Source organism: Neopsephotus bourkii, unplaced genomic scaffold (assembly GCF_033783945.1).
Source record: "Neopsephotus bourkii isolate Nb327-2 ecotype Australia unplaced genomic scaffold, CSIRO-AGI_Nbou_v1 NB_1132, whole genome shotgun sequence".
Classification (NCBI taxonomy): Eukaryota; Metazoa; Chordata; class Aves; order Psittaciformes; family Psittacidae; genus Neopsephotus; species Neopsephotus bourkii.
Window position 1 is genome coordinate 536,913 of NW_026901618.1, and position 26,360 is coordinate 563,272.

The 26,360-nt window shown below is 41.2% G+C and overlaps 1 protein-coding gene across 3 annotated transcripts in view; it reads right to left on the reverse strand.

Moving 5' to 3' along the window:
* Window positions 1-17,448, reverse strand: part of TGFBR2 (transforming growth factor beta receptor 2) — a 56,991-nt gene extending 39,543 nt beyond the window's left edge. The window contains exons 1-2 of one of the 3 annotated variants that reach the window (XM_061362636.1): window positions 17,430-17,448; window positions 16,771-16,998 (exon numbers count right to left, since the gene is read on the reverse strand). In XM_061362636.1, coding sequence (XP_061218620.1) covers window positions 16,771-16,864 — 94 coding nt within the window. In that variant the 5' untranslated portion in view covers window positions 16,865-16,998; window positions 17,430-17,448. Of the gene's footprint in view, window positions 1-16,770; window positions 17,129-17,158; window positions 17,288-17,429 lie in introns of those variants that run through there. The other 2 variants (XM_061362635.1, XM_061362634.1) reach the window with 2 other exon arrangements.
* Window positions 17,449-26,360: the final 8,912 nt, after the last annotated feature.

Here is a 26,360-nt window from a genome sequence, read left to right on the forward strand (position 1 = left end):
TTCTCCCTTACAAAGATAGCTGTCATGCTTACTCACCACTGTGACACCAGAGTGGGCAGCTACATGGCATGCTGTGCAGAGAGCCCAGCCTTCTGCACAACCACTGTGCACAACCTCTGCACAGACTGCTGCACAACCAAAGCCATACAGAAATCAAAAATAGCAACATACTTGCTTGGCCAAACACACAAATGATACTCTTACAGTACCTGTATTTAGTATATGGCCTTGTCATGTTTAATTTTTTGAACGGCTTCAAGTAACTGTATGCTGGCTTGGCATACATACACCACCACGTGAGTTTAACTGATTAAACAGGTGGAGGGTTTTACAGTTCTGCATGTGGATCGTCAAATCCTTTTAAAGGTGGTTTATCTCTGTATAAGTTATATTAGGAACAATTCTAGCCAGTGTCAGAATTGAGAATTACCCCACACAAAGTAGTTGTGATTTACTCAAGTACTTCTAAATCAACTATAAGCTCAAAAGGTGTGAATTCTGTATGTGGAAAAAGCTTTCATGTTACGTGACTGTATGCCTGCAGCATTTTCAGTAGGAACAAGGAAGGCTAGAGAGATGGCAGAAAAACATCTCTTCCAAGTGCAAAACCATAATGATTTAAAGACCGATCTCTATGCTGGCAGCATGCAGCAGCTCAGGTGGCAGAAAGCCAAATCCTTCTCATGAAAGTACAGTTAACTCTTGCTACAGGTACACCCTTGCTGATGTATGTCCACTGGACTTTAGTGTATTCAAAAGAGCAGATTAAGATAACTAAAATGTAAAGGAAACTGTGTAAATAATAACTAAAAGCAGCTGATGATAATACAGATAAGCAGATGTTTATTAATACTGTTTATTAACTCAGGAGACTGGCAGGCACTTGCAAACCCTCTCTGGTCCCAGAGAACCACCTCCAGGAAAGATTATGAAATATGTTAGTCTGGAGAAAGAATTTTGCTTGCTTTTTAAGGTACTGAAAGTGAAGCACAAGCATTAAGACTGACAAACCACAAAATCAGAAATACAAAGGTTCCCAAGCTAGGCTGCTTGGAGAGTAAGAAAATGCACCTTTGGGGGTGGCACTACAGAGCCTCCTTCACACTCACGTACCTTTTCTGACATCTTAGTCTCAATGTTGTTCCCTTCTGATGCAAGGAAACACATATTTTGAAAACAATTGTCTGCTCCATGAAGAAGTCCTCAGATATATTTTAAGAAAGATTACTAATTTGGTTCTTAAGCACTGCGAACACAAAAGATCTTCCTTTTACCTTCCCTCTCTAGTGAGACCATACAGAAAATACCTACACAAACAGTTTCAGCTTGCAAAAAACCTCAGCAGTCTGGCTCCCCTGCTCTGATTATTTGCTCACATCCCTCATTGCACATTCTCCTCCCACACAGTGGAGCCAGACCACACCTTACTCCCTCCTCCCTCCCCCTCCAATAGGCCAGTTTGACCCAGAACAGTTCTCCAGTCTAGACGACCATCCGACTATGCAAACACAAAAAAGAATCTGGTTTGAGGAGTGGGAACACAGGGCTAGGGTAATGCAAAGCTGTCTATTTCCAGAGCAGCAGCGCTGCTGTGGGTAGAAAAAGTCTGTGTGGATCTGTGGCTGCAGTGACTTCTGAGGCAGGGTCAGGCTGCCCATGGCACCAGGGACACATGGGGCCTGCTGTCTGCTGCTGTCTCCAACCTGGGCACAGTCTGCTTTCCAAATGCCACTTGCTCCAAGACAGATGTCACAGCCCTTCTAAGAGAGGAAACAAGGGCTCTGCAGTTAGTCTTTTCTGCCAGGCATCATCACTGCAAGGGCAGATGGGACTTGCCTAGGACTCATCCATCCACATGTGTTACAACACTTAGGGGAGTACTCCAAAGACTGATGTTTCTCCCCAGAAATATTTGCAGAGGCACCCCATGATGGGCCCGTAGCTGTTTAAATCCACCATGAAAGTAGATGGCAAGTTATTTTGGCTTTGAAGTGTAGAAAAAGTACTTTTGGTGTCTCAAGTCACTAACATTTATGGGAGTCATCTGAGATGACAGGTATTACTCTCTGTGGCTGTTTCCCTCAGCAGTACACAGACCTAGCAGATGTCTCTGCTTCACAGGATGCTGAAAGACTCAGAGCTTAGAATATGCTCTTTTAAAGAGAGAGGACTACATAAAAGGGACAGATGAAGCAGATACCTGTGAAGCACAGATACCCTGTATCTTATGTGAAACATCTGATTTTGCCACAGATCTGTAATGTGAACACAAAACTAAGATTTGGCCAGTCACCCCAATTCTGCTTTGTTTCAGGGGAAAAGTCTGACAAATATTTACCTGAAACTACCACTTGTCTGGGAAAATGCTCTGTGAACCCAGACAAAAGTCTTGCCAGAGTTTCACCTTTTGCTGAACTGTAATTGCCATCTCTGATTTCAAAGGGCCTGATTGTGACTGCACTCCCTTTTTAAAAAACTGGAAGTAATACCCTGTGGACCAAGGTACAAAACTTTAGTCAAAATAAACCAAGCCTAAATAATGGAGCTGGGATTTAAAAAAAATATATATTCAAAAGCAGTTTCAAAATGTAATACAGTAATCGTAACGGGCTGCATCTGTTCAAATACTGGTTTATGTGTCACATTCACACCTCGGAAATACTTTATAATTATGATGCACAAGGGCACAAATAGTGTAAGAAAGACAAAAAAGACTGTAGGTATAATGACATGGTCTAGAGTATATACTGTAGTCCTGCTGCTCAGTGTTTTATTTTTACCTAGGTACAGGAATTCAAACAAAAGTTCCTCATCTCTTTCCATGCACAACTCCATATTGTGCCTCTGTACTGGACCCTTCACAAATGCACTTTTTGTGTCAACTGCTGGAGCAAGTTCAAGTTAGGGGGTGATTTTTGCCTCTGACCTGGACCTGCACATTCTTTAAGAATGACCTCAACAACCTATAGAGCCAGGACTGGAAGTGACCGAGCAAAATGGCTTCAGCCACAGCTCTTAAGACCACCTTAAGCAAGGATGTGCTCTGCGTGGGGAGCCTCCATCTTGCATGATAGGTAACTGTATGTGTTTACACTGGCTGCTACGAACCAAACCAGAATTTCCATGGTATTTTATAGCACACTAGTAAGTATGGGGAGAAGCTGTGTGCACACAAAGGCTCACAGCTGCCCAATCAAAATAAGCTTTAAATGGATTAACCAAACAACTATGCTTTCAAACTTGCAATCGTTATTCAGTTACATGATTCAGAGGGATTTATAAATATTTGTTTTTCCAGATAAAAGGACAGTATTAGCTGGATTTTTTTAAAGTGTGCTCACTGCCACTACCCCTCCTTCCCTGCCATAAACAAACAATCAAGGAAACAAAATAAAACCAAGGATGTATTTAGGGTGCAAAATTCATAGTCACAATGTAAAACTTGGGAATTTTGTTTTAAATTTAATATAAAAAGACAACTTACTAACGTTAGGAGCACAAAAGGCCTAATTTTTCTTAGATTTCTGAAGACCGCTGATCTGGAATTTAAGATAAGGCACGTCCTCTAACCAAAGGATGCTCCTCCTATGGTACTAGTTCACAATATAATCTACAGATTCTAGTAAAACAGAATGCTATGCAATGTCTTTCTCTAGATCTGAATATAACCGTCTTTCCTAGTCTATTTGAAAAAGTGTTTCCAAATAAGAATTCTCATTTAACAAGTCCACATCCTTAACACACACAGAGCCTTCTCTGTCAGTCACTGATGGGCAAACATGTTTATGCGGAAGCTCTGTTCAGAGCTCCTTTTTACTGTGAGAAGCCATTTTCCTCCAGGAAAATAGTGTTTATGAACCATTCTGTCCCTACACAGCAAGTTTTGAAGGACAGATTTGGGAAAGCAGTATGAAAAAGAAATTACTCTCTTTCATAATCCATCAGCTCAGTCAAAATAGTAAATCAGAGGAAAGATAGACTCAAATGTAATCCCTTGGGAGTAAAATCACTTTGAATGGATTTAGGGAAAAATACACATCCTTCTCAAATTCTGTAGCTTGGATGGTTATATTTGTCTCTGTTGTTACATGCATAGAAGCAGAATAACAGAATTTAATACCCTGGGGATATGTTCTCTTAATAGATGCATCTAACTTCCACAACCGCTAATGGGAATTATATACTGACTATTGAGAAAAGGGCACATGCATAAAAATGCACATTTCTAATGATATTCAAGCTTAGGAAAACTTTCTTTTGCTGATTTATGTTGCAGGAATCCTACTGCTGAGGCATGCTGTTTGAAAATTATCAGATTTCTTGCTTAAGAAGTATATCAACAAAGCTGTACCTCCTTTATCTGTGAAAGCTAAATTTGCTAACATATCCCCCCAATATTAGCTGATCCTTTTAATTCATTTGCAAATGACTCCCTCCAGTTACCTTTGAGACTATGATTCATTAGCTGGCAATACCATCCAGCTGAAAGAAGGGGAAGAGTAATCAGCACTTTCATTTCTATTTGAGGCTGAAATTTTACCAGGCTTAAAAGAAAATAATAGCCAAGGGTGAAACCTGTCTGTTCTGAAATAAATAGGTGTTTCACCCTTAAACACATCCCTTGAAAGTTCATTGAAAGGTCCTTATCTTTGCCATAAGTTCTAAATCATGAGTGAAGGATTCATTTACTATACTATGAAACCGAGTATTGTAAGGACATGTGTGTGTACATGCATATCTGCATGGTACAGCAGGTAAGCCCCCACATTAAAAAAATTAGACACTAAAAAAAATCTGCATGTAAGAATGCAACAATTCTCACTTCATATGACAATCCATTACTCACTGCTTACAGCAGCCAGCCTCCAGCAGGGTTGCCATCGCAAAATAAAGTGACATTCCTACATTAGCTGCAGCTTAGTGGAGAGGAACTCACCAGTTTAAAACATTTAGCCTACCTGCCTGAAGATGTGTAAGATACAGCAGGCTCTTACATTTTGTTTAAGGTGAGGCAGAACAAAATTAAGTGTGAAATGTACACATGGAGTTGGATTTCTAGGGGTTTCCCTTCCCAGTTACTCTAGTTATAGTCGGTGTTTATGTAAACCCACTATTTCAGTGCTCAAACTATATCTTAAATTATTCTCAAGACCACAATCTTTCACCAGCACTCTGACAGCATCTATACTTACAAGCTTGTTTAGAAGAAACACTGCAAAGAAAAAATTACTCTAAGTGTCTATGAAACGATTATGTCTATTGAAAGGATTGTTTCAGGGAGAAAGCTGAGAAGAGGTAAGACAGAAACACAAGATCAGCAGCTCGGAAGCAAACCTTCCATTGCCTTTTAATTTTCATCTGAATTAAAATTCATTCATTACTTCAACATTTTTTTTCTAACAACTGAGAACTATGAAAAGCAAAATATGATGACACTTCATAAACTTCTAAATGTTGCAGTTAATTTCTGGCAATAGCATAGGATTCCACATCCTGCTACCACAGGACAAAAAATATTTACTGTCACATGTATTAGTTAATAAGGATAAGATCTTCAGCAGATGCTAATCTGTGATTTCTGAGTGCTGCTATGTTGAATTATACTAACTGATGTTTAACAGTTCACTTCAAATAATTAGTGGTTTGCTTTTAGCATCTGCTACCCACTTTCACCCATGAGAAGGCCAGTAGGTTTCTGAATTCAAACCACCAGCAGGTATGTGCCTGACAATCATACTGTAAGTCACCAGAACAAAAAAGCAAATTTAGGGGAAACGCAAGTTGGCTGAATGGTGAGTAATATATACGTAGACAACTGAGGGAAGAGTTAGGCCTTAAATGGTCAAATCAAGCAAGCTACCAAAGCTTCTTTGTGCCTTAACCACTCCCTGGCAGCTCCTAGCACACAGCCCCTTAACCTGAGAAAAACAGGGGAGAAAAAAATCCTAATTGCATCTTATTGAACTTGGCAGGGACAGAATTTCTGGTTGTTCTAAGGGCTTTAATCCAGATTTTATGTTGAGAAATAACAGGAGTTATGATTGTCTTTGAATCTCAGTTTCCCAATCACAATAGACGAGTGTTGAAACAATCTCCTGTTCATTTCCCACAAGTTCTATAATTGTCTATAGAAACTGTAATTAACACACCAGTACATTAAATCTTTTGCCACATGTTAAGCAGAACTAGTTGAAGCAGTGGAAATTCTAATACAAATAACTGCATTGAAGTTTAATGGTGGCATCAAAAAGACAATGGATGAAACAGTGGGAAGCTGGAGATCTGGGTTTGGGTCTCCAGAGACTGAGCCTAGGCTTCTTATGTCCTAACTCAATGCTTTAACCATAGGTCAAGATGCAAAAGCTGTTGTCAGTTACAAGTCACCAACAAGCCTTGCCTCCTCCTCCTTCTCCCATGTAAAAGAATGAGCCTCTAACCCCTTCTGACACGTATAGGAGGAGCTTCCCTGCCTACCACAGGTACTTTGAAATCTTCCTTCTCGGGTCAAGTGCCTATTTTTTAAACAATTCAAAATCTACATGGGGTATGCCTGAGTCCTCATTCTGAATCCCATGTTCCTGGATTTTGGTTTTAATTTGAATCACATTTTTATCTTCCTTTATACACATTAAAGGTAGGAGACGTGCATATAGGAAGCTCTAGGCTCCCTGTTGCACTAATAGTCACAGTATCAGTGTGGCCTCAGAGTGGGAACAGCAGAAACCTCCCAGACAGGCAGAAACGTCAAGGCAAAAGTCTAAAACTATGAGATGAAAGAAGTTTGTGAGAAAGGAGTTGATGGAGAAAGGAAAACAAAGAAGAAGAAACACTTTTTGGTTGTATTCTCTTTTCCAGAAGAGTTCATCAATTGCTTCCTGCTGAATGTCTCCCTGTTCCATTATCCAGATTCAAAGAGAGAGAGCAGATATGGCTTTAGTTACACCCAGCCAATGTGGTATTGCTGTTTACATGCAAACATGGGCTATGCCAATTTTGCAGGCCTGATGGCCTGGCACTGTCATACCAGATGAGAAGACTACAAATGCAATAAAAGGATCAGCTTCCCAGATTTTTTACTTAAGGCATTCCCTTGTGGTAAAGTTGGGTGAGGAAATGGAAGAACAGACTGAGAGGAAAAGGGGAAATTCAATAGTCCAGAAGCACGTATTCCTGACCTAGTTACTTTGTGAAAGCTCCAACAAAGAGGCTTACGAAGTCATGACTATTACATGGACCTCTCTGATCTTTTCATGAGGATGAGAAACGGTTGTTTTCAGTTTAAAAAGGAAAAAAAAAATCTGTATGTAAAGTCTGTCTTTGTTGTGCTGTGAACTCCCTGGAGAGAGTATCAGTCACCCTGCAGGGGCTGGAATAATGAATGAATCCATCAGGGAACAGGCTTTCTTCTCCTCTGACATGCTTCAGGGGACCACCCGCACACATGTCAACCCTTTCTCTGTAGAGTGTTGCCTTGAAAGCCCTGCACAGATTCAGCCAGCAAGGTTCCTTCCTCTCAGAGCCCACCTCTGATGGAGTTTAGATGCTCTCAGGCTGAGGAATGACGTGACCATGGGCCTCCCAGTTTCTGAGCAAAGGCTCCAGCCACTGTAGGAATAGAGGGCAATGCAACCGTGAAAATCAGTAATGGGAACTGTGGGGAGGTTGAAGGCATACAGCAGGGCAGCTGGCCAACTGCCACAGCACAGTCACTGTGCTGTGTGGTCATAGATCTCCTTGTATGCAGGAGACAAATGAGAAGGGTAATTGCTGCATGCTTGAGAGCAGAAGCAGTCAAATGAAGGATCGATCACCACCTGCATATGACAGCACTGCTCTTGAAATCTTCATGCTTTCCTGATCATAAATTGACAAATTTGTGCTGTTCAGAACTTCATTAAATTCTTCACATTAGTGAAACACGCAAAGATTTACTTCTTGACTCCTGCACTTTTTCTATGAATCTCTCAAAAAGAATGGGACACTCTGGAGTTACTTCCCAGTCATGTTACAGGAAAGTTTAAGATAGCTAGGGAGCTGAGGGGGCAGCATCCTGAGAGCAGGAAGCAACCAACTATCATGTGAACTCCAGAAGCAAGTCAGTACCAATCAGATGCTGAACTCCTGCATGTGATTTTATTGTCTTTCCATCTTATCACTATTGATAACATAAAGAGAAAGATACAGTCTTACTTATCTCTATTTCTACAATGCAGTGCATTTTAGAGTAAAAATTTTTTTTTAAAAGAAGCCTATGTATTGTCTTGCTCAGGATAAAAGAGAAGTGCTACTCCATATTAATTAGCAGCTTTATAGTGAGTTGAAGTAAAATAAACATGGTAGCTACAGACCTCCCTTTAGCAGTGCTCTGAAATTGCACTGTGGATACTCTCTAATGAAGGAATATTTTAAGAGACTAGGTAGTTGGAGATAACAAAAAATTGAAGGGAAAAAGTGTAGCTACATCAACCATATTTCCCCATTTCGCTTTAATGGGCAGAAGTTATTTACGCTCTTCTGGAGCACTCTAACTGCACAAGGTATGCTAAGACCTGATGCAACTATGACTTCAGATTTGCTCCAGCCATACAGCTTCCAAAGCATATGGATGTTCGTCAGGACAGCTAGGTAACACTTAGAACCGGGGAGCAGTCAACATGGTAAGAAAATACAGCTCCCTTTGAGCGCTAAGACCTTTCTTACACTGTTGCCTAAGCTGTGCTATCCAAACCACTGCTGTTCTGAAGCTTTATATGGTGAGTTGTCAATAGCATCTGAGCTATTAGACCTCAAGGATCAGACCAGATCAGCATCTCAAGACACACAAGAATCCTGGACAGCTGCTTCTGCTTCCTTTCCTGGAAATAACCACAAGTGATAATTCATTACTAATCATCTGTGGTCTATTTCAAAGTTTACCCTTTTGTACAGCAACATTAAAAATGTGCTTATATTAGTGAGATGAAATCTACAAAACTGCCACATTATCATCTAAAAGCCCCAGGCACCACCTAACCATGCCAACACATGACGTATATGCATGATGCACTTACTCCTGTTCTGGGTTGCAGAATCCACAGCAGGATTAAAACCAGAAGGAGGTGGCTCACTTGCAATTCATGTCTAAAATATTTAGACCCAGGGGAATTATAGATTAACTCTTGGACAATCTAACTGAACCCCCTTTTCTTTCTAAGCTAATAGAAAGAGTACCAGCTCACTTATGACCCTTCTGGGTGAAATGTTAAACAAAATTAAAAACCATATCCACATACTAAGGAGAAGCTTGCCCCTTAGTCCTCATTTCCCACTCTCCACTTGGCTTCCTTACTATTTATACCAACATCAGCAGCTTATCAGTGATGAGGGAGCTTCAGTTTCCATACAGACTGGGACATGTACACAAGTGTTTTCGAAGGAAAAGGCCTAGTCTCAATGAGAAATCATTCTTCTTACTCATTTCTCTTTTCTTGGGACTACCTATCCCAAACCAGTTCATCTCCATACTTCCAAATTCTTCTCCTGTGATTCTTCCTGGGCAAAATCCTTAAGGATACACTACAGAAGTGTGGAAACATCTTTCCCTCAACTGCCTGAAATCTCTCCTTCCTGTCATTCTGAGGAGTTAAAAATAATGCAGTCATATTACTCCTGCTCCAAGAAAGGGAACTGTATCACTTTGACTTCTGTAAGACTGGTATCACAAAACCCCTCACAAGGGAATTACAGCCTCATAACATAGAGTTTCCTATTTATTCTGTGGCCAGATTCTCAGCTGGTATAAATCAGGTCAGGTTCCTTGCCTTCAACCAAGTAAAGCTGATTTATGCCAGCTGACCATCTGGCCCTGCATGCATTCCACTTGCACAATGCTAGTTTTTTAAAGAGGCCAATTGAAGTGCAGCAGGCACGTAAGAACACCTCTTGGGTCTTTACTTGGAAAATGTCCCGTTGAGGAGTAAGACTGTGAAGACTTCCCACTGCTCTCCAAGTATGTACCGTTCAGATTCACTTGCTTTTCTAACAGAAGGAAGGCTCTAAGCTCTGACACAGACATCGCAACGTTGGGTACACATGATAAATTTTCTAATGTCTTCTGCATAGAACGGTTTTTAAACTGAGTTTTAACACTGAATTAAGTGAAGCCCATGGGTATACCAATGCAATATTTCGAAGGAACCGATGAACTGCACAGAGGGCAGAGGCTATCTTTCAAAACTTGTATTAGTGGTGACCACAAACAAGCTGGAAAGAAAGTGGTGTGACTTCAAAATGACTGGCTGAGCTTACAGCTTTGGCTGCTCGATACATCTTTCTTTTTTACCTTTAAACCCCAGATGTCTACTTACAGAGCAGGGCAACAGCTCTTTTGAGGCTGTGGGCTAAAGTCCTTGGGTGGAAACAGAAGACAGCTTTCTAATACCTTCAGTTCCAGATCAGTTTCAAAGTCACAATATTAACCCTATGTGTAATTGTAGTCATGTCATCTGCTGGGTTGTAAACTGAAAGATGCTTTAAGTGTGAGAAAATAGACCGCTCTACCTATTCCTGAAGTCCACTAGCGTTTGTCAAGTTTTTGCCAAAATACTACTCTGGGTGACTGGAGAACTGGAATCAGACTATCAGGACTGTTAATAATCAACACTGTGGTTCCTTTGCATGACAGCAATTTCTCAATACAGCTTATTATTATGGTAAGAAACAAAGATCAGAAGAAACCAGTCATTCAGGGCACTGTCATTCCCATCAAGCAAGAAGAAAATGAACACATGGCTACAGGTTGACCTAAAAATCACTATCAGCAAAATGCTTTTCCTGCCCCACAAAGTGATGCAACGTTGCATACATTTTCATATTCCCAACCAGAATGAAGCCAAACTTATTTGAAGTGGTGGGTGTGAGGGTGCTTGCACATGCACAACAGTGACAGCCCTCCAATATCCTGGGGAGAATGGATAGGGGGAGCTCCAGATTCAAATGTGCATTCTACGAGTCAGACCAGGCACTTGATCTTGCCTTTCTACCACCCTCCACCACTGATTATTCTAGTTATTGATTAATGATGATTTCTTTTTCTCTATCTTCCTACATCAGAAATTCCACTGTGGACTACAAAGGAAGGAAGAAAAAAAAAGTTTCCTGATGAAAGTTGAATGGAAACTGGTACATTTCCACAAATTGTTTCAGTTTTGACAAATCAGCATTTTCCCATGAAAAACAGTGTCAAAAACTCTCAATCAGCTCTAATTCTAACCAGATTAACTCAGGGATGAATGCCAGCAGGAAGTTCTTGCTAAATACCAGTTGTTTGAGTAAAGAAAAACTATTCCTTCTTTAGACGATCTTCCCAGAGGTGAAAAGGCTTTAAACCCATGTGAAATTCAAAAGGGGGCAGGTAGTTACAGCTGTAGCAACCACAATGGCATTCAGAGCAAAAGAAAGGCAAGGAAATGCCATATTTAAGCAAAAAAAAAAAAAAAAAATCACAAACATGGACAAATCAGCAACTAGTACTTCTGCCACTGCCATTTTCACTGTTCCATACAATCTGAAACAATTGCTAAACTTTGCAGCAATGCAAACAAACAGACTTTAGGCTCAGAAATGCATATGGGTTGCATGGCAGACCCCTCTAATTTAAATTCTACTTAAATCCCTAGAAGTTAATAGACACAAACGATTTCTGAATTAAGCAACTCCTGGTGAAATTTGTTAGTTCTAACTACTACTTTGGATGAGTTTTTCATCACTGGATGGTGTCTGAAGTAATTCATGCTCTATACATGTATTACCCTAAACATCTGTACACTAACTACATCTATGTTTTCAGGCATTAGGATATAAATGGTTATACTCAACCAATGCCGGTGCTGCTGCTCTGTCTTTATGCCAGAATGAAGTTGTGCCATGAAAAATAAGTGTGGCAGATGGGTCACTGAGAACCCAATATTGCAAATATTTATTATTAACTATTGCTTACAGTGGCATACAGATCACTGGCATTTGCCACAATTACAATGCCCTGCCCCAGTATGTAAGCTCACTCTTTGCTGTAAAAGCAATCTGTCTCCTGTACTACGAGGTTTCTCCACTGTTTCTTAATACAACTCTTACCACTTCCACCTGCCAGTGAAGTTCACAGTATCACAGTATGTTAGAGATTGGAAGGGACCTCAAAAGATCATCTAGTCCAATCCCCCTGCCGGAGCAGGAACACCTAGATAAGGTTACACAGGAACATGTCCAGGCGGGTTTTGAATGTCTCCAAAGAAGGAGATTCCACAACCTCCCTGGGCAGCCTGTTCCAGTGTTCCGTCACCCTCACTGAGAAGAAGTTTCTTCTCAGGTTTAAGTGGAACCTCTTGTGCTCCAATTTGTACCCATTACCCCTTGTCCTTTCATTGTTTGCCACTGAGAAGAGCCTGGCTCCATCCTCAAAGGACTTCAAAAGGACTTATAAGTAGTCTGTCAAAACCAAGGCATATTCATTCTGACTTATTTTGGTCTATTTTAACCTTCCAAAATAAGAGTTCATGAAAAAGCATGAGTATTTTGTTGTAACCTTGTAAACAAGAGTTTAAAAAACAGTTCCCAATATCCTATGGGGGGGAAAAAGAAAAAAAAAAAAGAAGAAACAAAATCCCCTCTAACCACTACAAAATTTAAGGCTAAAGACCTATTAAGTAAACCAAAATCTCACTGCTAAATCTCTTCAGGAGGTAAGGACTCAGCCAACTTTCTATTTCATAACAGGACTGGCTCTCACTACTCCATGCTGGAAATCTCTTGTAACTCTCCAACATCTGCACAGACTGGTTGATACCTTAGTCCATTTTAACAAGTTTGCAATGCATTGGCAATACAAATTATCTGATGTCCCTAGGATGTGCCTACCTGGTAATTTCCCCTGAGTCAAAGGGCCCCTAAATGGTGAAGGAAACACTGCACCACTGGTCTCCCACATGCCTCAGGACATCTTTCTGTTCCTCTGCTCACCACAAGCAGACCAGAACTGTAACAACTCACCTCTTTCCTACTAATCCCAGGACCACGGGGCCACAAAGATGGCCGAGAGCCCTGACTTTCACTGTGCCATCAACACTCAATTGTAGTTGTGCCAGCCAGTGGTGAGGCTGCATGGATCACTTTCAGATCAAGCACTAGTGATAATATTTCATACCTAGCTGATACAAATCCACCCTGTTATGCAGTACCCAAGAAAGTAACAAACGGTCCCAAGTAGTTGGTTTTGCTCATTTTTACTGTACCATAAAGTGAGGCACAGGTCTTCTGAGGTTAGAGGAGTTACAGCGATACAAAGTGAATGCTAGCAAAATGCTGTACCACAGACATACCTTACTGAGACAAAAAAGTTCCTATGCCATAAATGCAAAAATGTGAGCTTAAAAATATCCTGCAAAGGAAATATAACCATAGGAAACTCCAACAACTGGTGCTACAGTGATATCACCCTCTTTTTGATCCCTTCAAAAGACAAACCCCCATCCCTCAAAACCAAACCATGAAGAATTTTCCTTCTGCTAAGAGCCTGACACCATCTTTTCTCCTAAGTTCAGAAGTAACCTTGTCACAATGACAACTTTTATCGGCTACCATTATAACACACTACGTCTTTGCAACTGTCATCCCAGAAAGAAGTATTTAATTTTAAAGCAATGCTTTTTGGCTAAATGTAGGTCATATGATAGTGTTTATAAAATATAAGTGAAAAAATATTATTAATATGAAAAAATCTGAATTATTCTATTGCCCTTTTTTTGAAATTACTTTTGAAACTGTTTCAGGAAATTTATATGCTATAACTCTGTGTAACTTTAACTCTGTGTAACTTTACTGATGCTAATGGAAATATATTCATTTGCATCAGCTTAAGATCTGGCTTATCATTTTTTAATAGAAACCATTCCTATATGGAATTCACCAGCTGAATGTTAATGCCAAGGAGCTCAAAATGGCAATTAAATAAAAATGATTTTCAAAGTTTCAGATATAAAAGGCTTGGAATTCAAGGATACCCCATAAATAGAAGAAATGCAGTAATATCTCTGTTCTATTCCTACTTCCCTCCTGAAATAATTGGAAATTTGCCAGTTTTGATGGTGGCAGGAATTTTTTATTCGATTCTGTTACAAACATGTTTCACCATGTTATGAAGATGTTTGTTCCCATACGTCCCTCCTGCAAATATCTGAAACTCTAAATTTTTATTTTGTTACTATAAAATTAACTAAGATGCGGCTTTTAAAAAATGAGACAATAATGCAAATAGCGTTTGGCGGAATGGAGAAATTAAGTTCCTGGTGTTCAGAAAAGAACTATTATTACACAGACCATTCCAAGGAACAAACTTCTGGTTTTAATAACCCACATACTCCCTTGGACACAACAGCGACAATTTCTTATGTGAACAACTGCTAGTTTGCATGCCATTGATTGATTAAACATGCAATACAGCATTCATAATCATTCCAGAAAAATCAAACCTTGTCCCTTTACTCCATGGAAAAAAAAAATTAATTACTTGTGTGTAGCACAGGATATGAAAACACATTTTTCAAAGTAGATCGTTCCTATTGGACCTGCTCATGACTTTGTGTGTTTGTCCAGAATCTATATGGGAATGTGCTATGTCTAATATTTTGCTGTGAAGAATGTTATAATGAAATTTTAGCTAGGCTTTTATTAACCTCTTCATCAACAAAAGCCTGCTGTTTAGTAGGGAATTGAGACTGCTATCTCTACTGCTTCCTTCTCATTGAACTGATGAGCTGTTGATTGTTACAAAGTATCTCTTGTTTTCCCCAATATATTTGGTAGCTCTAGTTTTCATTTCAAAGCCATGTAACAACCAATACCCAAACCTCACACTTTCTGCCCCTACAGAACTTTCTGACAAACTCTTCTTGTTATAATATGCCACAGAGTCCTACCAGGGTTATTAAAACAACTTTAGGAGCTATAGATTATCTGACAACAGGTCTACCCAGTTTTATCCTGGGGTGTAAATCAGCATGAAAAATGCTGAATTGTAAGCAATTCATGTAGCTTTTCCTCACTGGACCTATAACAAGAATGAAGAACAAACTCTGAAACTATGTTCATTTTTAAAATCTACCTGCAGTTTGAGACTGTCTATACTAGTTGAGTGAAAAAAGAGCATAATAATACCACCAGGTAACAAAAATGGACCTTTTTCATTTAAAGCTTTTTGTGATGGGAATCTGCAAAAAAATTAGACTAGGATCAGAGTAAAAGCCATCACTACTTGAGTATATTAATAGGAAATAATGCAAATAGATATCAAAATAAAGAAGAAGCTGCACACCTCAGATTTAATATAATACTATTTTTAGACCATGGTGTCTTATTCTCAAACTGTTCTTTTTTATCTGTCCTATGCTTCCATGAGCAACTTTGCAGGTATGTAAAATCTGTTGACTTCGACAGGATCATGAATGAAACATGAAGTTATTCATACTGCACAGACCTATTGGCAGTAGCGCAACACAAGCTATCCATTTTATGTTGTTATGTTCCAGCAGCAATTTTGAGATCATTATTGACCACGAACAAGGAAGAATCAGAGGGCACAGAGCAAAGTTTGTAGAAGCTCAGGTGTCTACATATCTTACCTGAAGATGAAAACTAGGCATGTGATGTAACAAGACATCTCAAAAATCTCCTTAATTCTTCAAAATTATTGCAGATGTAGTTTTGCTGCAATCTGATGTTCTCTTTTTAGGTTCACCAGTTGTGCTGCAACATGACTTAGGGCCTAACATCGCAGTTACAGATGTTAGTTCACACATGTGGGTTAGTACTGGTAGGATGGAGATTGGAAAGCTCCTCAGGGCAGGAACCTTATTTTTGCAGCAGCACTTTAAACTCTTGGTACCTTACAGATTATCCTATGAAGAATACCACAAGACAGCCTCAAAAACATATTTAAAGAAGTCTTGGTAAAAATAGAATAAGTGATGTGAAGTGTCATTAAAGGTGAATCAAGCAACATGAACACCAAGTGCTACACGAATGAATGCTACTTTCAGTCCAGCTGCTCACAATCACGGCTTAATTCCACTGTAGGCAGAAACTCCCATGTAAAACAACTTTTTGGTGAGCAACTGCTGATCCGCACAGCAGCCAACCCTGCGGCCTCGGCTCAAGCCATGGTGTCTCGGGTGCTACCCGAGGCACCTTCTCGCCCTGCTCCCTGTGGGCGTACAGGCAGAGCTGGTGCCCATCCCAGAGGGCATCGCAAAAGCTGTGCCGGGGGCTGGATCCTGCACCCGAAGCACGCACCGGAGCGGGCAGGAAGCACGGGCCGAGGCCGGCCGGTTCCCCAGGGTCGGCCGCCCCCCCGGCACATGGTGCGGCCGGCACCAGGTGAGGAGACTTAGCTGCAGGGCCGGGCAGCCACTACCTCGGGGGCAACAGGCAGCTTCTGAGCCTCCCTCTCTGGGCTCCTCCGGCCGGACCAGACTCTGCTGCATTTCCTGTCGAATCCTCCGTGTTCTCTCCGCTCTTCCCTCCACGGTTGGACCCTCGGGTTCCCAGTCTTTCTTCCCCGCTTACTTTTCGAACGGGGTTATAAACAAACACGCTCAACCCTCCCGAAACGTTTCCAGCCTCAAAACTTTCTTAGCAACCGCGTCTCCCCACTGCTCCGCTGCGGACGCCTGCCTCCGGCCCCGCTCCTGCCTCCGGCCCCAGCAACTGTCAAGACGGAGCGCCGGCCCGGCGCGCACTTACCCCGAAGGAGAGCGGGGACCGAGCAGCCCATGAGGACCCAGAGGGAAAGGCGCAGAAGCAGCCGCCGCAGGCTCCTCGGCAGACACGGAGTCATCACGGAGCCGGATCGACACGGGAGGGGAGCGCAGGGCCGGGCAGGCAGCGGGAGGCCGCGGCACGGCTGGGAGCGGGCTGCGCGGCTCCGCGGCTCGGGACCGCGGGTGACTCACTGAACACAGCACTTCGGCGCTGCAGGGGAAACAGGAAATCTTAAACTTCGCAAACAGCTGGGCAGGACTTTTTTACTCTTACTGTAGTTCCTTCTCCCCCTTCCCACAGCCACCCCCTCCCCTGCGCTGGCCCTTTTTCTTTCTTTCTTTCCTTTTTTTTATTTAACATGAAACCTCACCCAGTTTGGTGTCAATCATCTGCCAGAGGCCAGCCCCTCTCAGGTCCGGCTCTCCCCCTGCAAGCGCTGCCAGGACCAGCCTCGACGTGCAGCCCGCAGCTCTGCTCCTGCCTCTCTCCCTCCCTCCCTTCGTCCCTCCCTCCCTCCGCCCTGAGACGGTGACCTGGCACAGCCGCAGCATGCGCTGCCGGGCCCTGGAGTGGCTCCGTCGCTTGGGAGGGGGCTCAGGGTCCACGGAAAAATGTCAGCTAGAACGCTAACTCCTGCTCACCAGTTGACAAGGGCCCAGTCTTGTCATATGGGGCATGGAGGGTCTTCCTTGCACCCGTATTCCCGACCTTACCTATGCTGCTGCAGCCTGTTTCCCCCTCTGCAGACGTAGTATCGAAAGATGGACGTAAGCCCCAGATGAACTAAAGCCAGGGGAGGCTGAAACAGGAAACATTCACACAGACTAACTGGGCACTCAACTTGCACATGTTGAAGCTGACTGAGACAACTTGTCACCTACCTCCTTTTTTTGCACTTTGCTCCCAGATGGGCTGGATATGCAGCACTTGGGACCCAGTGTTGCATATGTGACAAGATTATGTCTCCAGCCCTCTCTGGAGCAGATGTACAAGAGATTTTACCTTCTCCAGAAGGGAGGAATTGCACATAGGATTCAGGGAACAGGACCAGACTGGCGATGCCAGTTTTGCATGGCCCAGACACTATCTCTAGACTCTCAATCTGAATAAGGCCTGAGCTTTCTGCCACTATAAATCTAGCCATTGAAAAGCCAGCAGTTGTCTTGAGATTCAGAACCTTCCTCTCTAAGTGTCTGGGCATTGATTGAAAGGCAAACTGATGCACCTGGGGTTAATTTGAGGGTGTCTTAAAATTATGATGATTTGCTTTTGTGTAGGTTGCAGCATGAGTTACAGATACCAAAGTGGCTATTTCAGAACACAGGCTAAGAAGTCCTCGGGGGGAATATATGTAATCATGCTCTGAATGTCCCAGATCAACTCTGTATGAGTTTGCAAATGTTTGCATAATGCATTTGATTGGCCTATAACAGATGTTAAAAAACCCCTAATTGTGATGTTATGTAAATTTAGGTTTAAAAACTCCCTAAATGCTTATTTTCACAGTGCAGTCCCAGTTTATGGTGCAAATTCTCATAAACCTCTCCAAGAGCGTTTTCCTCTCTCCACCCCCTTTAAATACAGTCAAGATTTGCTTAAACACAGTTGCCACCTTCCAGAGTTAAGAAAAATGTTGGACTCCCCTTTGAGCACAGACCGGAGTGTTCTTATCAGTTCCTGTGCACCAGCTCTGTGCTAGAGGCTGGCTGTGTTTTCAGTAATCCACTTAAGTGAAAGCATTTCTCAGCCTCCATCAGTATATACTGTATGCTGTATGCTCTTCTCCCTCCTTGTAGCTGTCAAGCTGCAGGTAGCAAGAGTTGCTGTTTGCTTGTAAAGTTGTCTGTGTATACTGACCTCTCCTTTTAGTTTTTGGTGACTGACTTCTAATATGAAAAGAAGCTTAAAAGCCATTAAATACAGATTTAATGTTACTAATAAAAATTGTCATGATCCAAGCATGACTTGCTAAGCTGGCCTCTGCCTCACTTGCATCTCTCTCCCTTGCATGAATGCCATGGCTGCTTTCCCACATAGGTATTTTTTTGACCAGTCTCTCAGTTAGGGTCTGGCGATAGGAGAGGGGCTTGCAGGATATGGAGGCCTTGGGGAGGGCTGTACTTGGGTCCCCAGTAGTCTCACACCCCTGACTGCAGCCTGGCATCACACTCTCACATGAGGGTATATGGTGCCTATTACACAGTAAGTTAGGAGTCTATAACAGGTGGATTTCAGAAGTCTGATATCTCCATATAAGTATTGGTTTTATTTCCAAAGACATCATGCTGGATTGTGCTACAGCTGTACTTGGGATGTTCAGAAAGCCCTTGAGGGTGGTAGGTGCTATTAGAAAGTTTTTGCATGGAAGGAATATATCTTACCTGGATATCCATATGATTTGTAGTATTTAGTATGACCAAGGTCAAGGTGGAAGTTGAAGTAAACCCAAAATAGTTCACAGATATGTCCCAGACAGGCTTACTAACAAAAGCTCATGTCCTGCCTTTTTGAGTATTACAAGCTTCCCTGTTAGAGGCCAAAATTCAGCTTAATCAGGATTTCCTGGACAACCAAAATATATAGAACAAGACCAAGCTGGTCATTTCTTTACATTTCCTTGTTCATAGTTCCCAGATCCCTATTTGCAGATGGCAGTTTCTGACTTCTAGATTGAAACTGTGAATATTTAACCTCAGCCAGAGCTAAGAAAGAGCTGGCTTCAAATAGTCACAGATTAAAGCTGCAAATAATTAACTCCAGCCTTACAGGGTAAGGAAGGGTCATCTAATTTCAGTTTGCTCCTTAGAAAGGCAAAATATTGAAGCATGACTATTGTATTTTCTTTCTGACCCCCAGGAAGAGATACCCATTATACAAACAATCTAGCACGTCTTGTACCTCAGGGCCTCCAGGTGAAGACAAGCTAAGTGCTTCTTGCTGCAGTTTTAGTTACAGCTTTTTTAAAACAGTCCATAAAAACTATGGATTCCAAATTATTATTCCAACCATTTCTCATCTTGCAGTATCATTTCTGTCAAAATCCCATGTGAACTACAGCGTTATTCTCATATGAAGAACACTTTCAAGCTTCTACAAAACTTGCAATGTTAACTGAAGTCTATAGTTTCACTGTACTGAACATACACTTTTAGCCCAAAATCATTCTACCCACAGCCAAGAATTGCTGAAGTAAAACCATTATTTTGATTAGTTCATTAGCTCCACTGCTGCTTCGTTTAAGAATTCCACAACAACCTACTTCCCAGGCCCACTGACTCAAAATTAAACAAGGCCTATACAGCTGCACTAACAGAATGGAATGTTTGTGCCTATATAAAGCTGACATATGTGGCTTAGGGTGAAGACATTTCACCTTACTTTAGCTGTCTACGAATTAGCCTTAGAGTGAAATTCCAGGATATGACTGCAACAACCTATCGCCTTTCCTGCATCTAAAGGAGCAGTTTCATTTGACTGTAGTGGTTTAGTCTCTGGTCAGGTTCAAGGACCAAAGGATGAAGGCTGGATGAATAGAACTGCCGTTACAGTGGCAGCAAGCTATTAGGTCACCTCCATTCCCTCAGTCACCAGAGAATGGAAAAGAGTCTAGGTATTTTAAAAACCTCTGGACACATGAGCTGACGACAGAGAGTATAGTTAGCTCAGACATCTACTTTTTAGGTATCTGATGTTAGATTACATGAATCCTAAAGGAAACATTCTTTGAATTGTATACATCATAAAATGTAAGCTACAGGGTGGTTTACTCACGAGCAATTGTTGGAGTTACTGCCTGTGATTTTTGTGGTGAATGAAATACAGCAATTTCTTACATAGTATGCCGATACTGCCTTGAGAAAACTACTAATGATGTAGCTGGAATAAGTAGTTTGACTGAAATAAAAACATTGAAAACTGAATAAGTTTTGTCATTGTTTACTTTCAAAAGAAAAATAAGAAATCTGCTTTGAAAAAGTTGACATGTCCCATTTTGATGTATTTGGTATGATACAGATCAGATTTTGTTCTGTAGCAGTTCATTTAGTTTTGAAAATTTTTCGTTGTCTCCTTGTTACATATAAAAACAAAACATGGGAGCAATGTACAACACTTTGATTTCACTGCAGTTAAGGAAGATGTTTATTTTCAGGGAAATTCTGGTATTTCAGTTCAAATCAAAGTCAAATTTTGTAATCCTGTATCATTTTCAACCCAAAACTTCTGTCCCCCACAGTGTTCTATTCACAAAGCTGACATTTGCCTGATAATTTTCAAATTGAGGGTGCTTGGCACGGAGTACTGGCCCTTCAGTGTGCTTGGTAAAAGTTCTGCCTGTCTTGTGCATAATTCACTGAAGAACACATAGTCCTCTTTGGAGTAGTGTTAAACTATGGTGCCCTGTATCACTGCTTGCATCATATTTCCCTCTTAATTTAGGTTATCATAGAACACAGAATTATAACAGTTTTCTTCTTTTGCATAATCACTGGTTTCAACTTGTTACTAATAATTTGCAGCGTTATGAGAACACACAGCCTCAAGCAAGGGCATTTACAAAAGGTTACATTCATTGCAAAATATTTTGAAAGACTCATAAAAAGTGTTTGGACTTAACACAGCATTATGCTTATCTCACAGATATAATCAAATTAAAACATCTGCTGTGTGTAAATCATCTGTCAGAAGGCAATCAGCTTGTTATCAACTCCTGCATACATCAGAGGCAGCAAGAATAATGTTATCTTCAAGATTTATCTTAGTAATGCTTTCTGTACAAATCTCATGAATGATACCTAGGAAAATAAAGTTTTGAAATATTATTCAGATTAGTACTATAGTCTCAGGGCACTGCTGTTCACATGGTCTCTGACTTTCAGCTATAATGCAAATCAACCGTTTTAAGCTTCACTGAACTGGCTTATTCTGTGTTTACCATGGATGTATAAATACCCCTAATAGTGAAACCAGAAGTACCTTACTGTCAGAAGAGATACCATTCCTGCAGTGCTTCACAGGAAGCAGCATTAATCTCATCACACAACCTTTTACATGAAGAATTCCATTCTGATGTTTTGAAAGCAAATTACATTGGATAATTTTATACAGTTTTCTAAGGTTTCTTGTACTTCTCACAATGAGCAAACTTGCACATTTCCATAAGCATGTTTTATCTTTTAACTCTTGTACACATACGAAGAAGTAGTGAAACTAAGTGTAGATGAAGTGGCACTTTTAAAAGACATGGAACCAAATTATTACAGATGTACTTGTGAGATAATTTGAGTTGCTCAAAAACATGGTAATGTGTGGAACCTGTCTCCATTACCACATAATTTGTAGTACCCATTATCATCAAAGCATGTTATTTTAGGCTTGTCATTAGAAAAATTTGAACAGGGGATGCCAAGCCTCAGAAAATATCTGAAGCTATCAAAGAACCTCAGTAGCATGACACAGAGGCCCTTCTGTTTCATTTTTCTTACTGGAACAAAAGGGAGTTGTGAATCTATGATAGACTATATCCCTAAATCTAATCTGAAAGAATCCCAGTACTTCAACCGTGAAGCCCCAGAACCGAGGAAAGTATCCTCCCGCCCCACCAAGCAGAGGATCATGTCTGTGTTATTCAGGAATTCAGTACACTGGTGATGTTAAACTGACTCATTTGACCATGATCTTTAAACAAATTTATTTGAGATAACACAGCTGTTCCTCTCAGGAAGGAAATGCATGGTTCTATAATTTTTGTCTGCAAAGCAACTTTATGATCTGTGGTTACAGAAAGTGGCTACTGTGCTTTAGAGGTCAGAAGCAAGCAGTACAGGAGCTTCCACAATGCACTGGGAGTTGGATGTTGTTCCAACAGAGCTGACCCTGGAACAAATGGGGTAACTGTGGATTGCAAATAACACAGCTAATGTAATTCACTTTGCTATTTTCCTTTTCTGTGACTGAGCCCATCACCAAAATAGCCTGTGAGCCCCATTTTCAGGCTGTGCACACACACTGTCCTGCATCTTCCAGCTGGTATGCCATCTCCCCAGTTAGAAGATGATCTTAATGGAATCCTACTGGCCCTGAACATTGGGCAGGCATTTCCCTTCACAACTCAGCCAGGCTACTGTCAATAGTTTTGATTCCTGTCTGAAGTTGTCTAATACTGGACAGTGAATATTACATAGTGCTCAACTGAAACTCTCAGTAGGTGTGAAGGATGCCAGTTGCATCTGGTATATTGGGACAAGTCTTGGGGGCATTAAAAACTTCTGCAAGAATCAGGGATAGTTTTTGTTAATCCACAGCCTCAGTGATATTCAAGGCTCTCTGCATCACTACAACAATATTGGGGCTATTAGGGAAAGCTTTAGTGCCATTTACACCCATTTTATTATCCTTTTACAATATTAAAGTGTTATAAATAGTCCTTAACATAACTGAGAATTAGATGCTTTGCAGTTAATAAAAGGTGCAGGATTGAGTCCACTGTCTATGGAGAAACAACACTATTCATTTTCTGTCAATCTCACATTTCTGGAGTGTCAATTCCCCAGGTTCTATGTCCAGACACTGACTGCAGTAATGGAACAAATAAGCATTGCTGGTTTAAAGTCACTCTTCTCTATACAAAGGTGCATAACATTTCTCACTCAACTTTGCCCAGTCTGTAAGAATGCTTATCATGTCTCTGGTGACCTATGGCTGGAGAAAATGATTTGGCAATTCCCCTGCCTACTACAGATTGACGTGCAATTGAGACTGATAAGGGATGAGAATGTGAGTGAATAGTTGTATATTTGTGTGATTTGAAGTAGAGATAAGGACACATCTTGTTCAGTGCTACCACAGTTTGATCTTTGAATCATACAGCAGTTGGAGCCCTCCTGTCTTGAGGGACCACTGTCCATCTAATACAAAAATTGCTTAGAAACGGAGGAGTTTTTAGGCTTTATGGTGAGGTAAACAAGACAGCCAGGCAATGGGGTGGGATGCTGAACAAAGAAATGTAGTGATGCTCATTAGTGAGTGAGGAGATCCTGTTGAAGTCAGACTGAATTTTCTGAAAAGCTTTTATAGTACTTATTATTTAATGCATGTGTTTGCTTGCCATAAGTATTGGCCTGGTTCTAATCTCTGTCCTTTTCTGATGATTATCTGTGATTCAAAAATAAGATTGAAAAATCAACTTCAATAATCTCCATCACAAATGAAAAGTAATTTACAGCTGTCTGCATGACATTACTCTTGTATTATTTTCAGTGGTTTTCCTTTAAAGGGCATGCTGTTCTGAATTGGCATGTCTTTCTTTTCTTCATTTTGTTGTGGGTTATTTGCCTTCTTTCCTTGGATTCCTCTTCGTTATTTCTCCCATACTCTAATATATCTTTCCTTCTTTTCTTTCAGTTTTTTTCTGAGCCTTTTAATCTATCTCCATTAACTTGTCCTCAGGGTGTCAATTACAGGCTGCTATTAAATATCAATCATTTTCTTTAACATCTTCGCAATTACTGCTGTTTCAAACTGTGGTACTGTTAGATTTAACAAGCTATTTCTCCAAAAAGTGCTTGTGTGTTTCTGGGTGCACATTAACATTTCTTTCAGAAGGGAAATTTCTGCCTGTTACTTTCACAACTAGCAACAACACCCCTCAGTTAATTTTATCAGTGGTAAAAATTCTGGCTGTCATATAGTGTCTTTTAGTCAAAGCCCAGAATAAAGAGCATTGTGAAATGGGAGTGGCATAATATACTTTACATCTCTTTTATTTGCCCTGTTAACCACAGTGAAGAGTCCTATCCCAGGCTGGTCCTGATTCCATTACTGTACTCAACAATTTAAGTTACAGTCAGATGTTCTGATAAGCTGATACATAATGCCCTGAGAAAAGCCATGGCACTGAGGTCTGATTTTTCTACCAGTGTAGCTGAGCTGGGAGTGGCATTGCAGAGTGAGCTTGGCTTCCTGTGCAGAAACTGTTTCGACTCCTCTGTAATCTGCTCATGAAGCATACTGGGCAGTAGAGATCCTATTTTCACTGCAAAACTGGGCATTTGACTCATGACAGCACCAAACATCTTCCAGTGCTGTCCCACAGTTTGCCCTGGCTGTGAGCTCTTCAGTCCTTCCCAGGGACTACATAGTTAGCTCAGATGAGCACTGCACTGACAACTGCTCCCAGACTTGCTTGATAGTCTCCTAGGAGACCCAGAGGCGAGAAAGGTAGATTAGACTAATGTACAAAATCAGATCCAGGTTACTAGTGCCTATGCTGACTGCAGTGAAGACCTACCTTCCATGTAACTAAACTTGAAGCTGAAACACCAGCAGATTCTTACAATAACCCAGAGCTGTAGCAGGATGTTTCAGTCTCAGAGCTTCTCTTTTCTGTCATGCCTTTCCCACTGCCATCAGTGCATTCTTTCACCTCCTTTTTCCAGTTCCTGAGAACTCTGTCTCATTGATGCTCTTTCTAGCCTCCCTGATTTCCTGCTGCTGCCACTGCCTGCTCAGCTTGGCTTGCTGGCATCAGCACCAGCTGGCAGGGTTTGACATACTTGCTTTGGGTTGCTGTGCCCCTTGATGTGTCCCTGCCCATCCTGTATGGGTCACCCTCTATGGCTCTTGTGGAAGCTTTTACATGGTATTTCATGAAGTTTCTTAAAAACAATAAGGATTCAATAAAAACATCAATCTGTAATCTGAAACACCTATTAGGTCATTGTTTAACTTCTTTCCATACTTAGCTGCTGTGGGCAAGAGAATTTAAAGGCAAATATGATTATTAGAACTAAATTGCTTTTAATACTTCAGTTAAAGTTTGCTGGTGCCACAGTCATATAATCATTGATGAGGCTTTTCATCACTGAGTTTCTATACAGAAAATGTGGAGTAAGTGCTGTCTTGGACTCTAAAAATTTGGATATCTAGCTGCTGCTTATCGATAAGTGCTGATGTTTGTCCTCTTGGGTGTCAGTGAGAACAATAAGAACCAGCAAAGAACAAATTTATACAGACAGCTCAAGTATTTTTCCTTTCCTTCCCCATACCAAACCAGACACGGCTGTCAGCCCAGTCATCTAGTACACAGGCCCCAAAAGTCTTCAGTCACGTAGAACATCCCCTGAAAGTCAAAATTCCTTCCATGTGCCATGACAAATGGTGCCAGCTGTGCTTGTATGATATAGCTGGAGCGCAGAGCCAAGGTCTGCTGCCTTCCTGTTTTCTGCTTACTGCTCACCCACCTCATAACAAAGGAAGCCATGTCTTTGAAGGGGCTTCACTGGCAACCAGAAAGCAGACAGCTTATGGAGGCGATGAAGAGAGCAAGGTACCATTTTGCCTATCCTACATAGACGTGTAGACCTTCACCTCAATGAAATGCAAGTCATGTAACTAATCTCAAAATCTTCCACGGGAGAAAACAGCTGGAGGTAACCACTAGAGGGCCCTAAGTCTTCCCTCCCTTTCCCCTCCCTGTCGATTTTCACTCAAAAAACTATGGGTTTTGCACCAGAATAAACCACTAGAGCTGCAAAGTTACACCATTCATGCTCTTCTCTTCAGGGAGCCATACA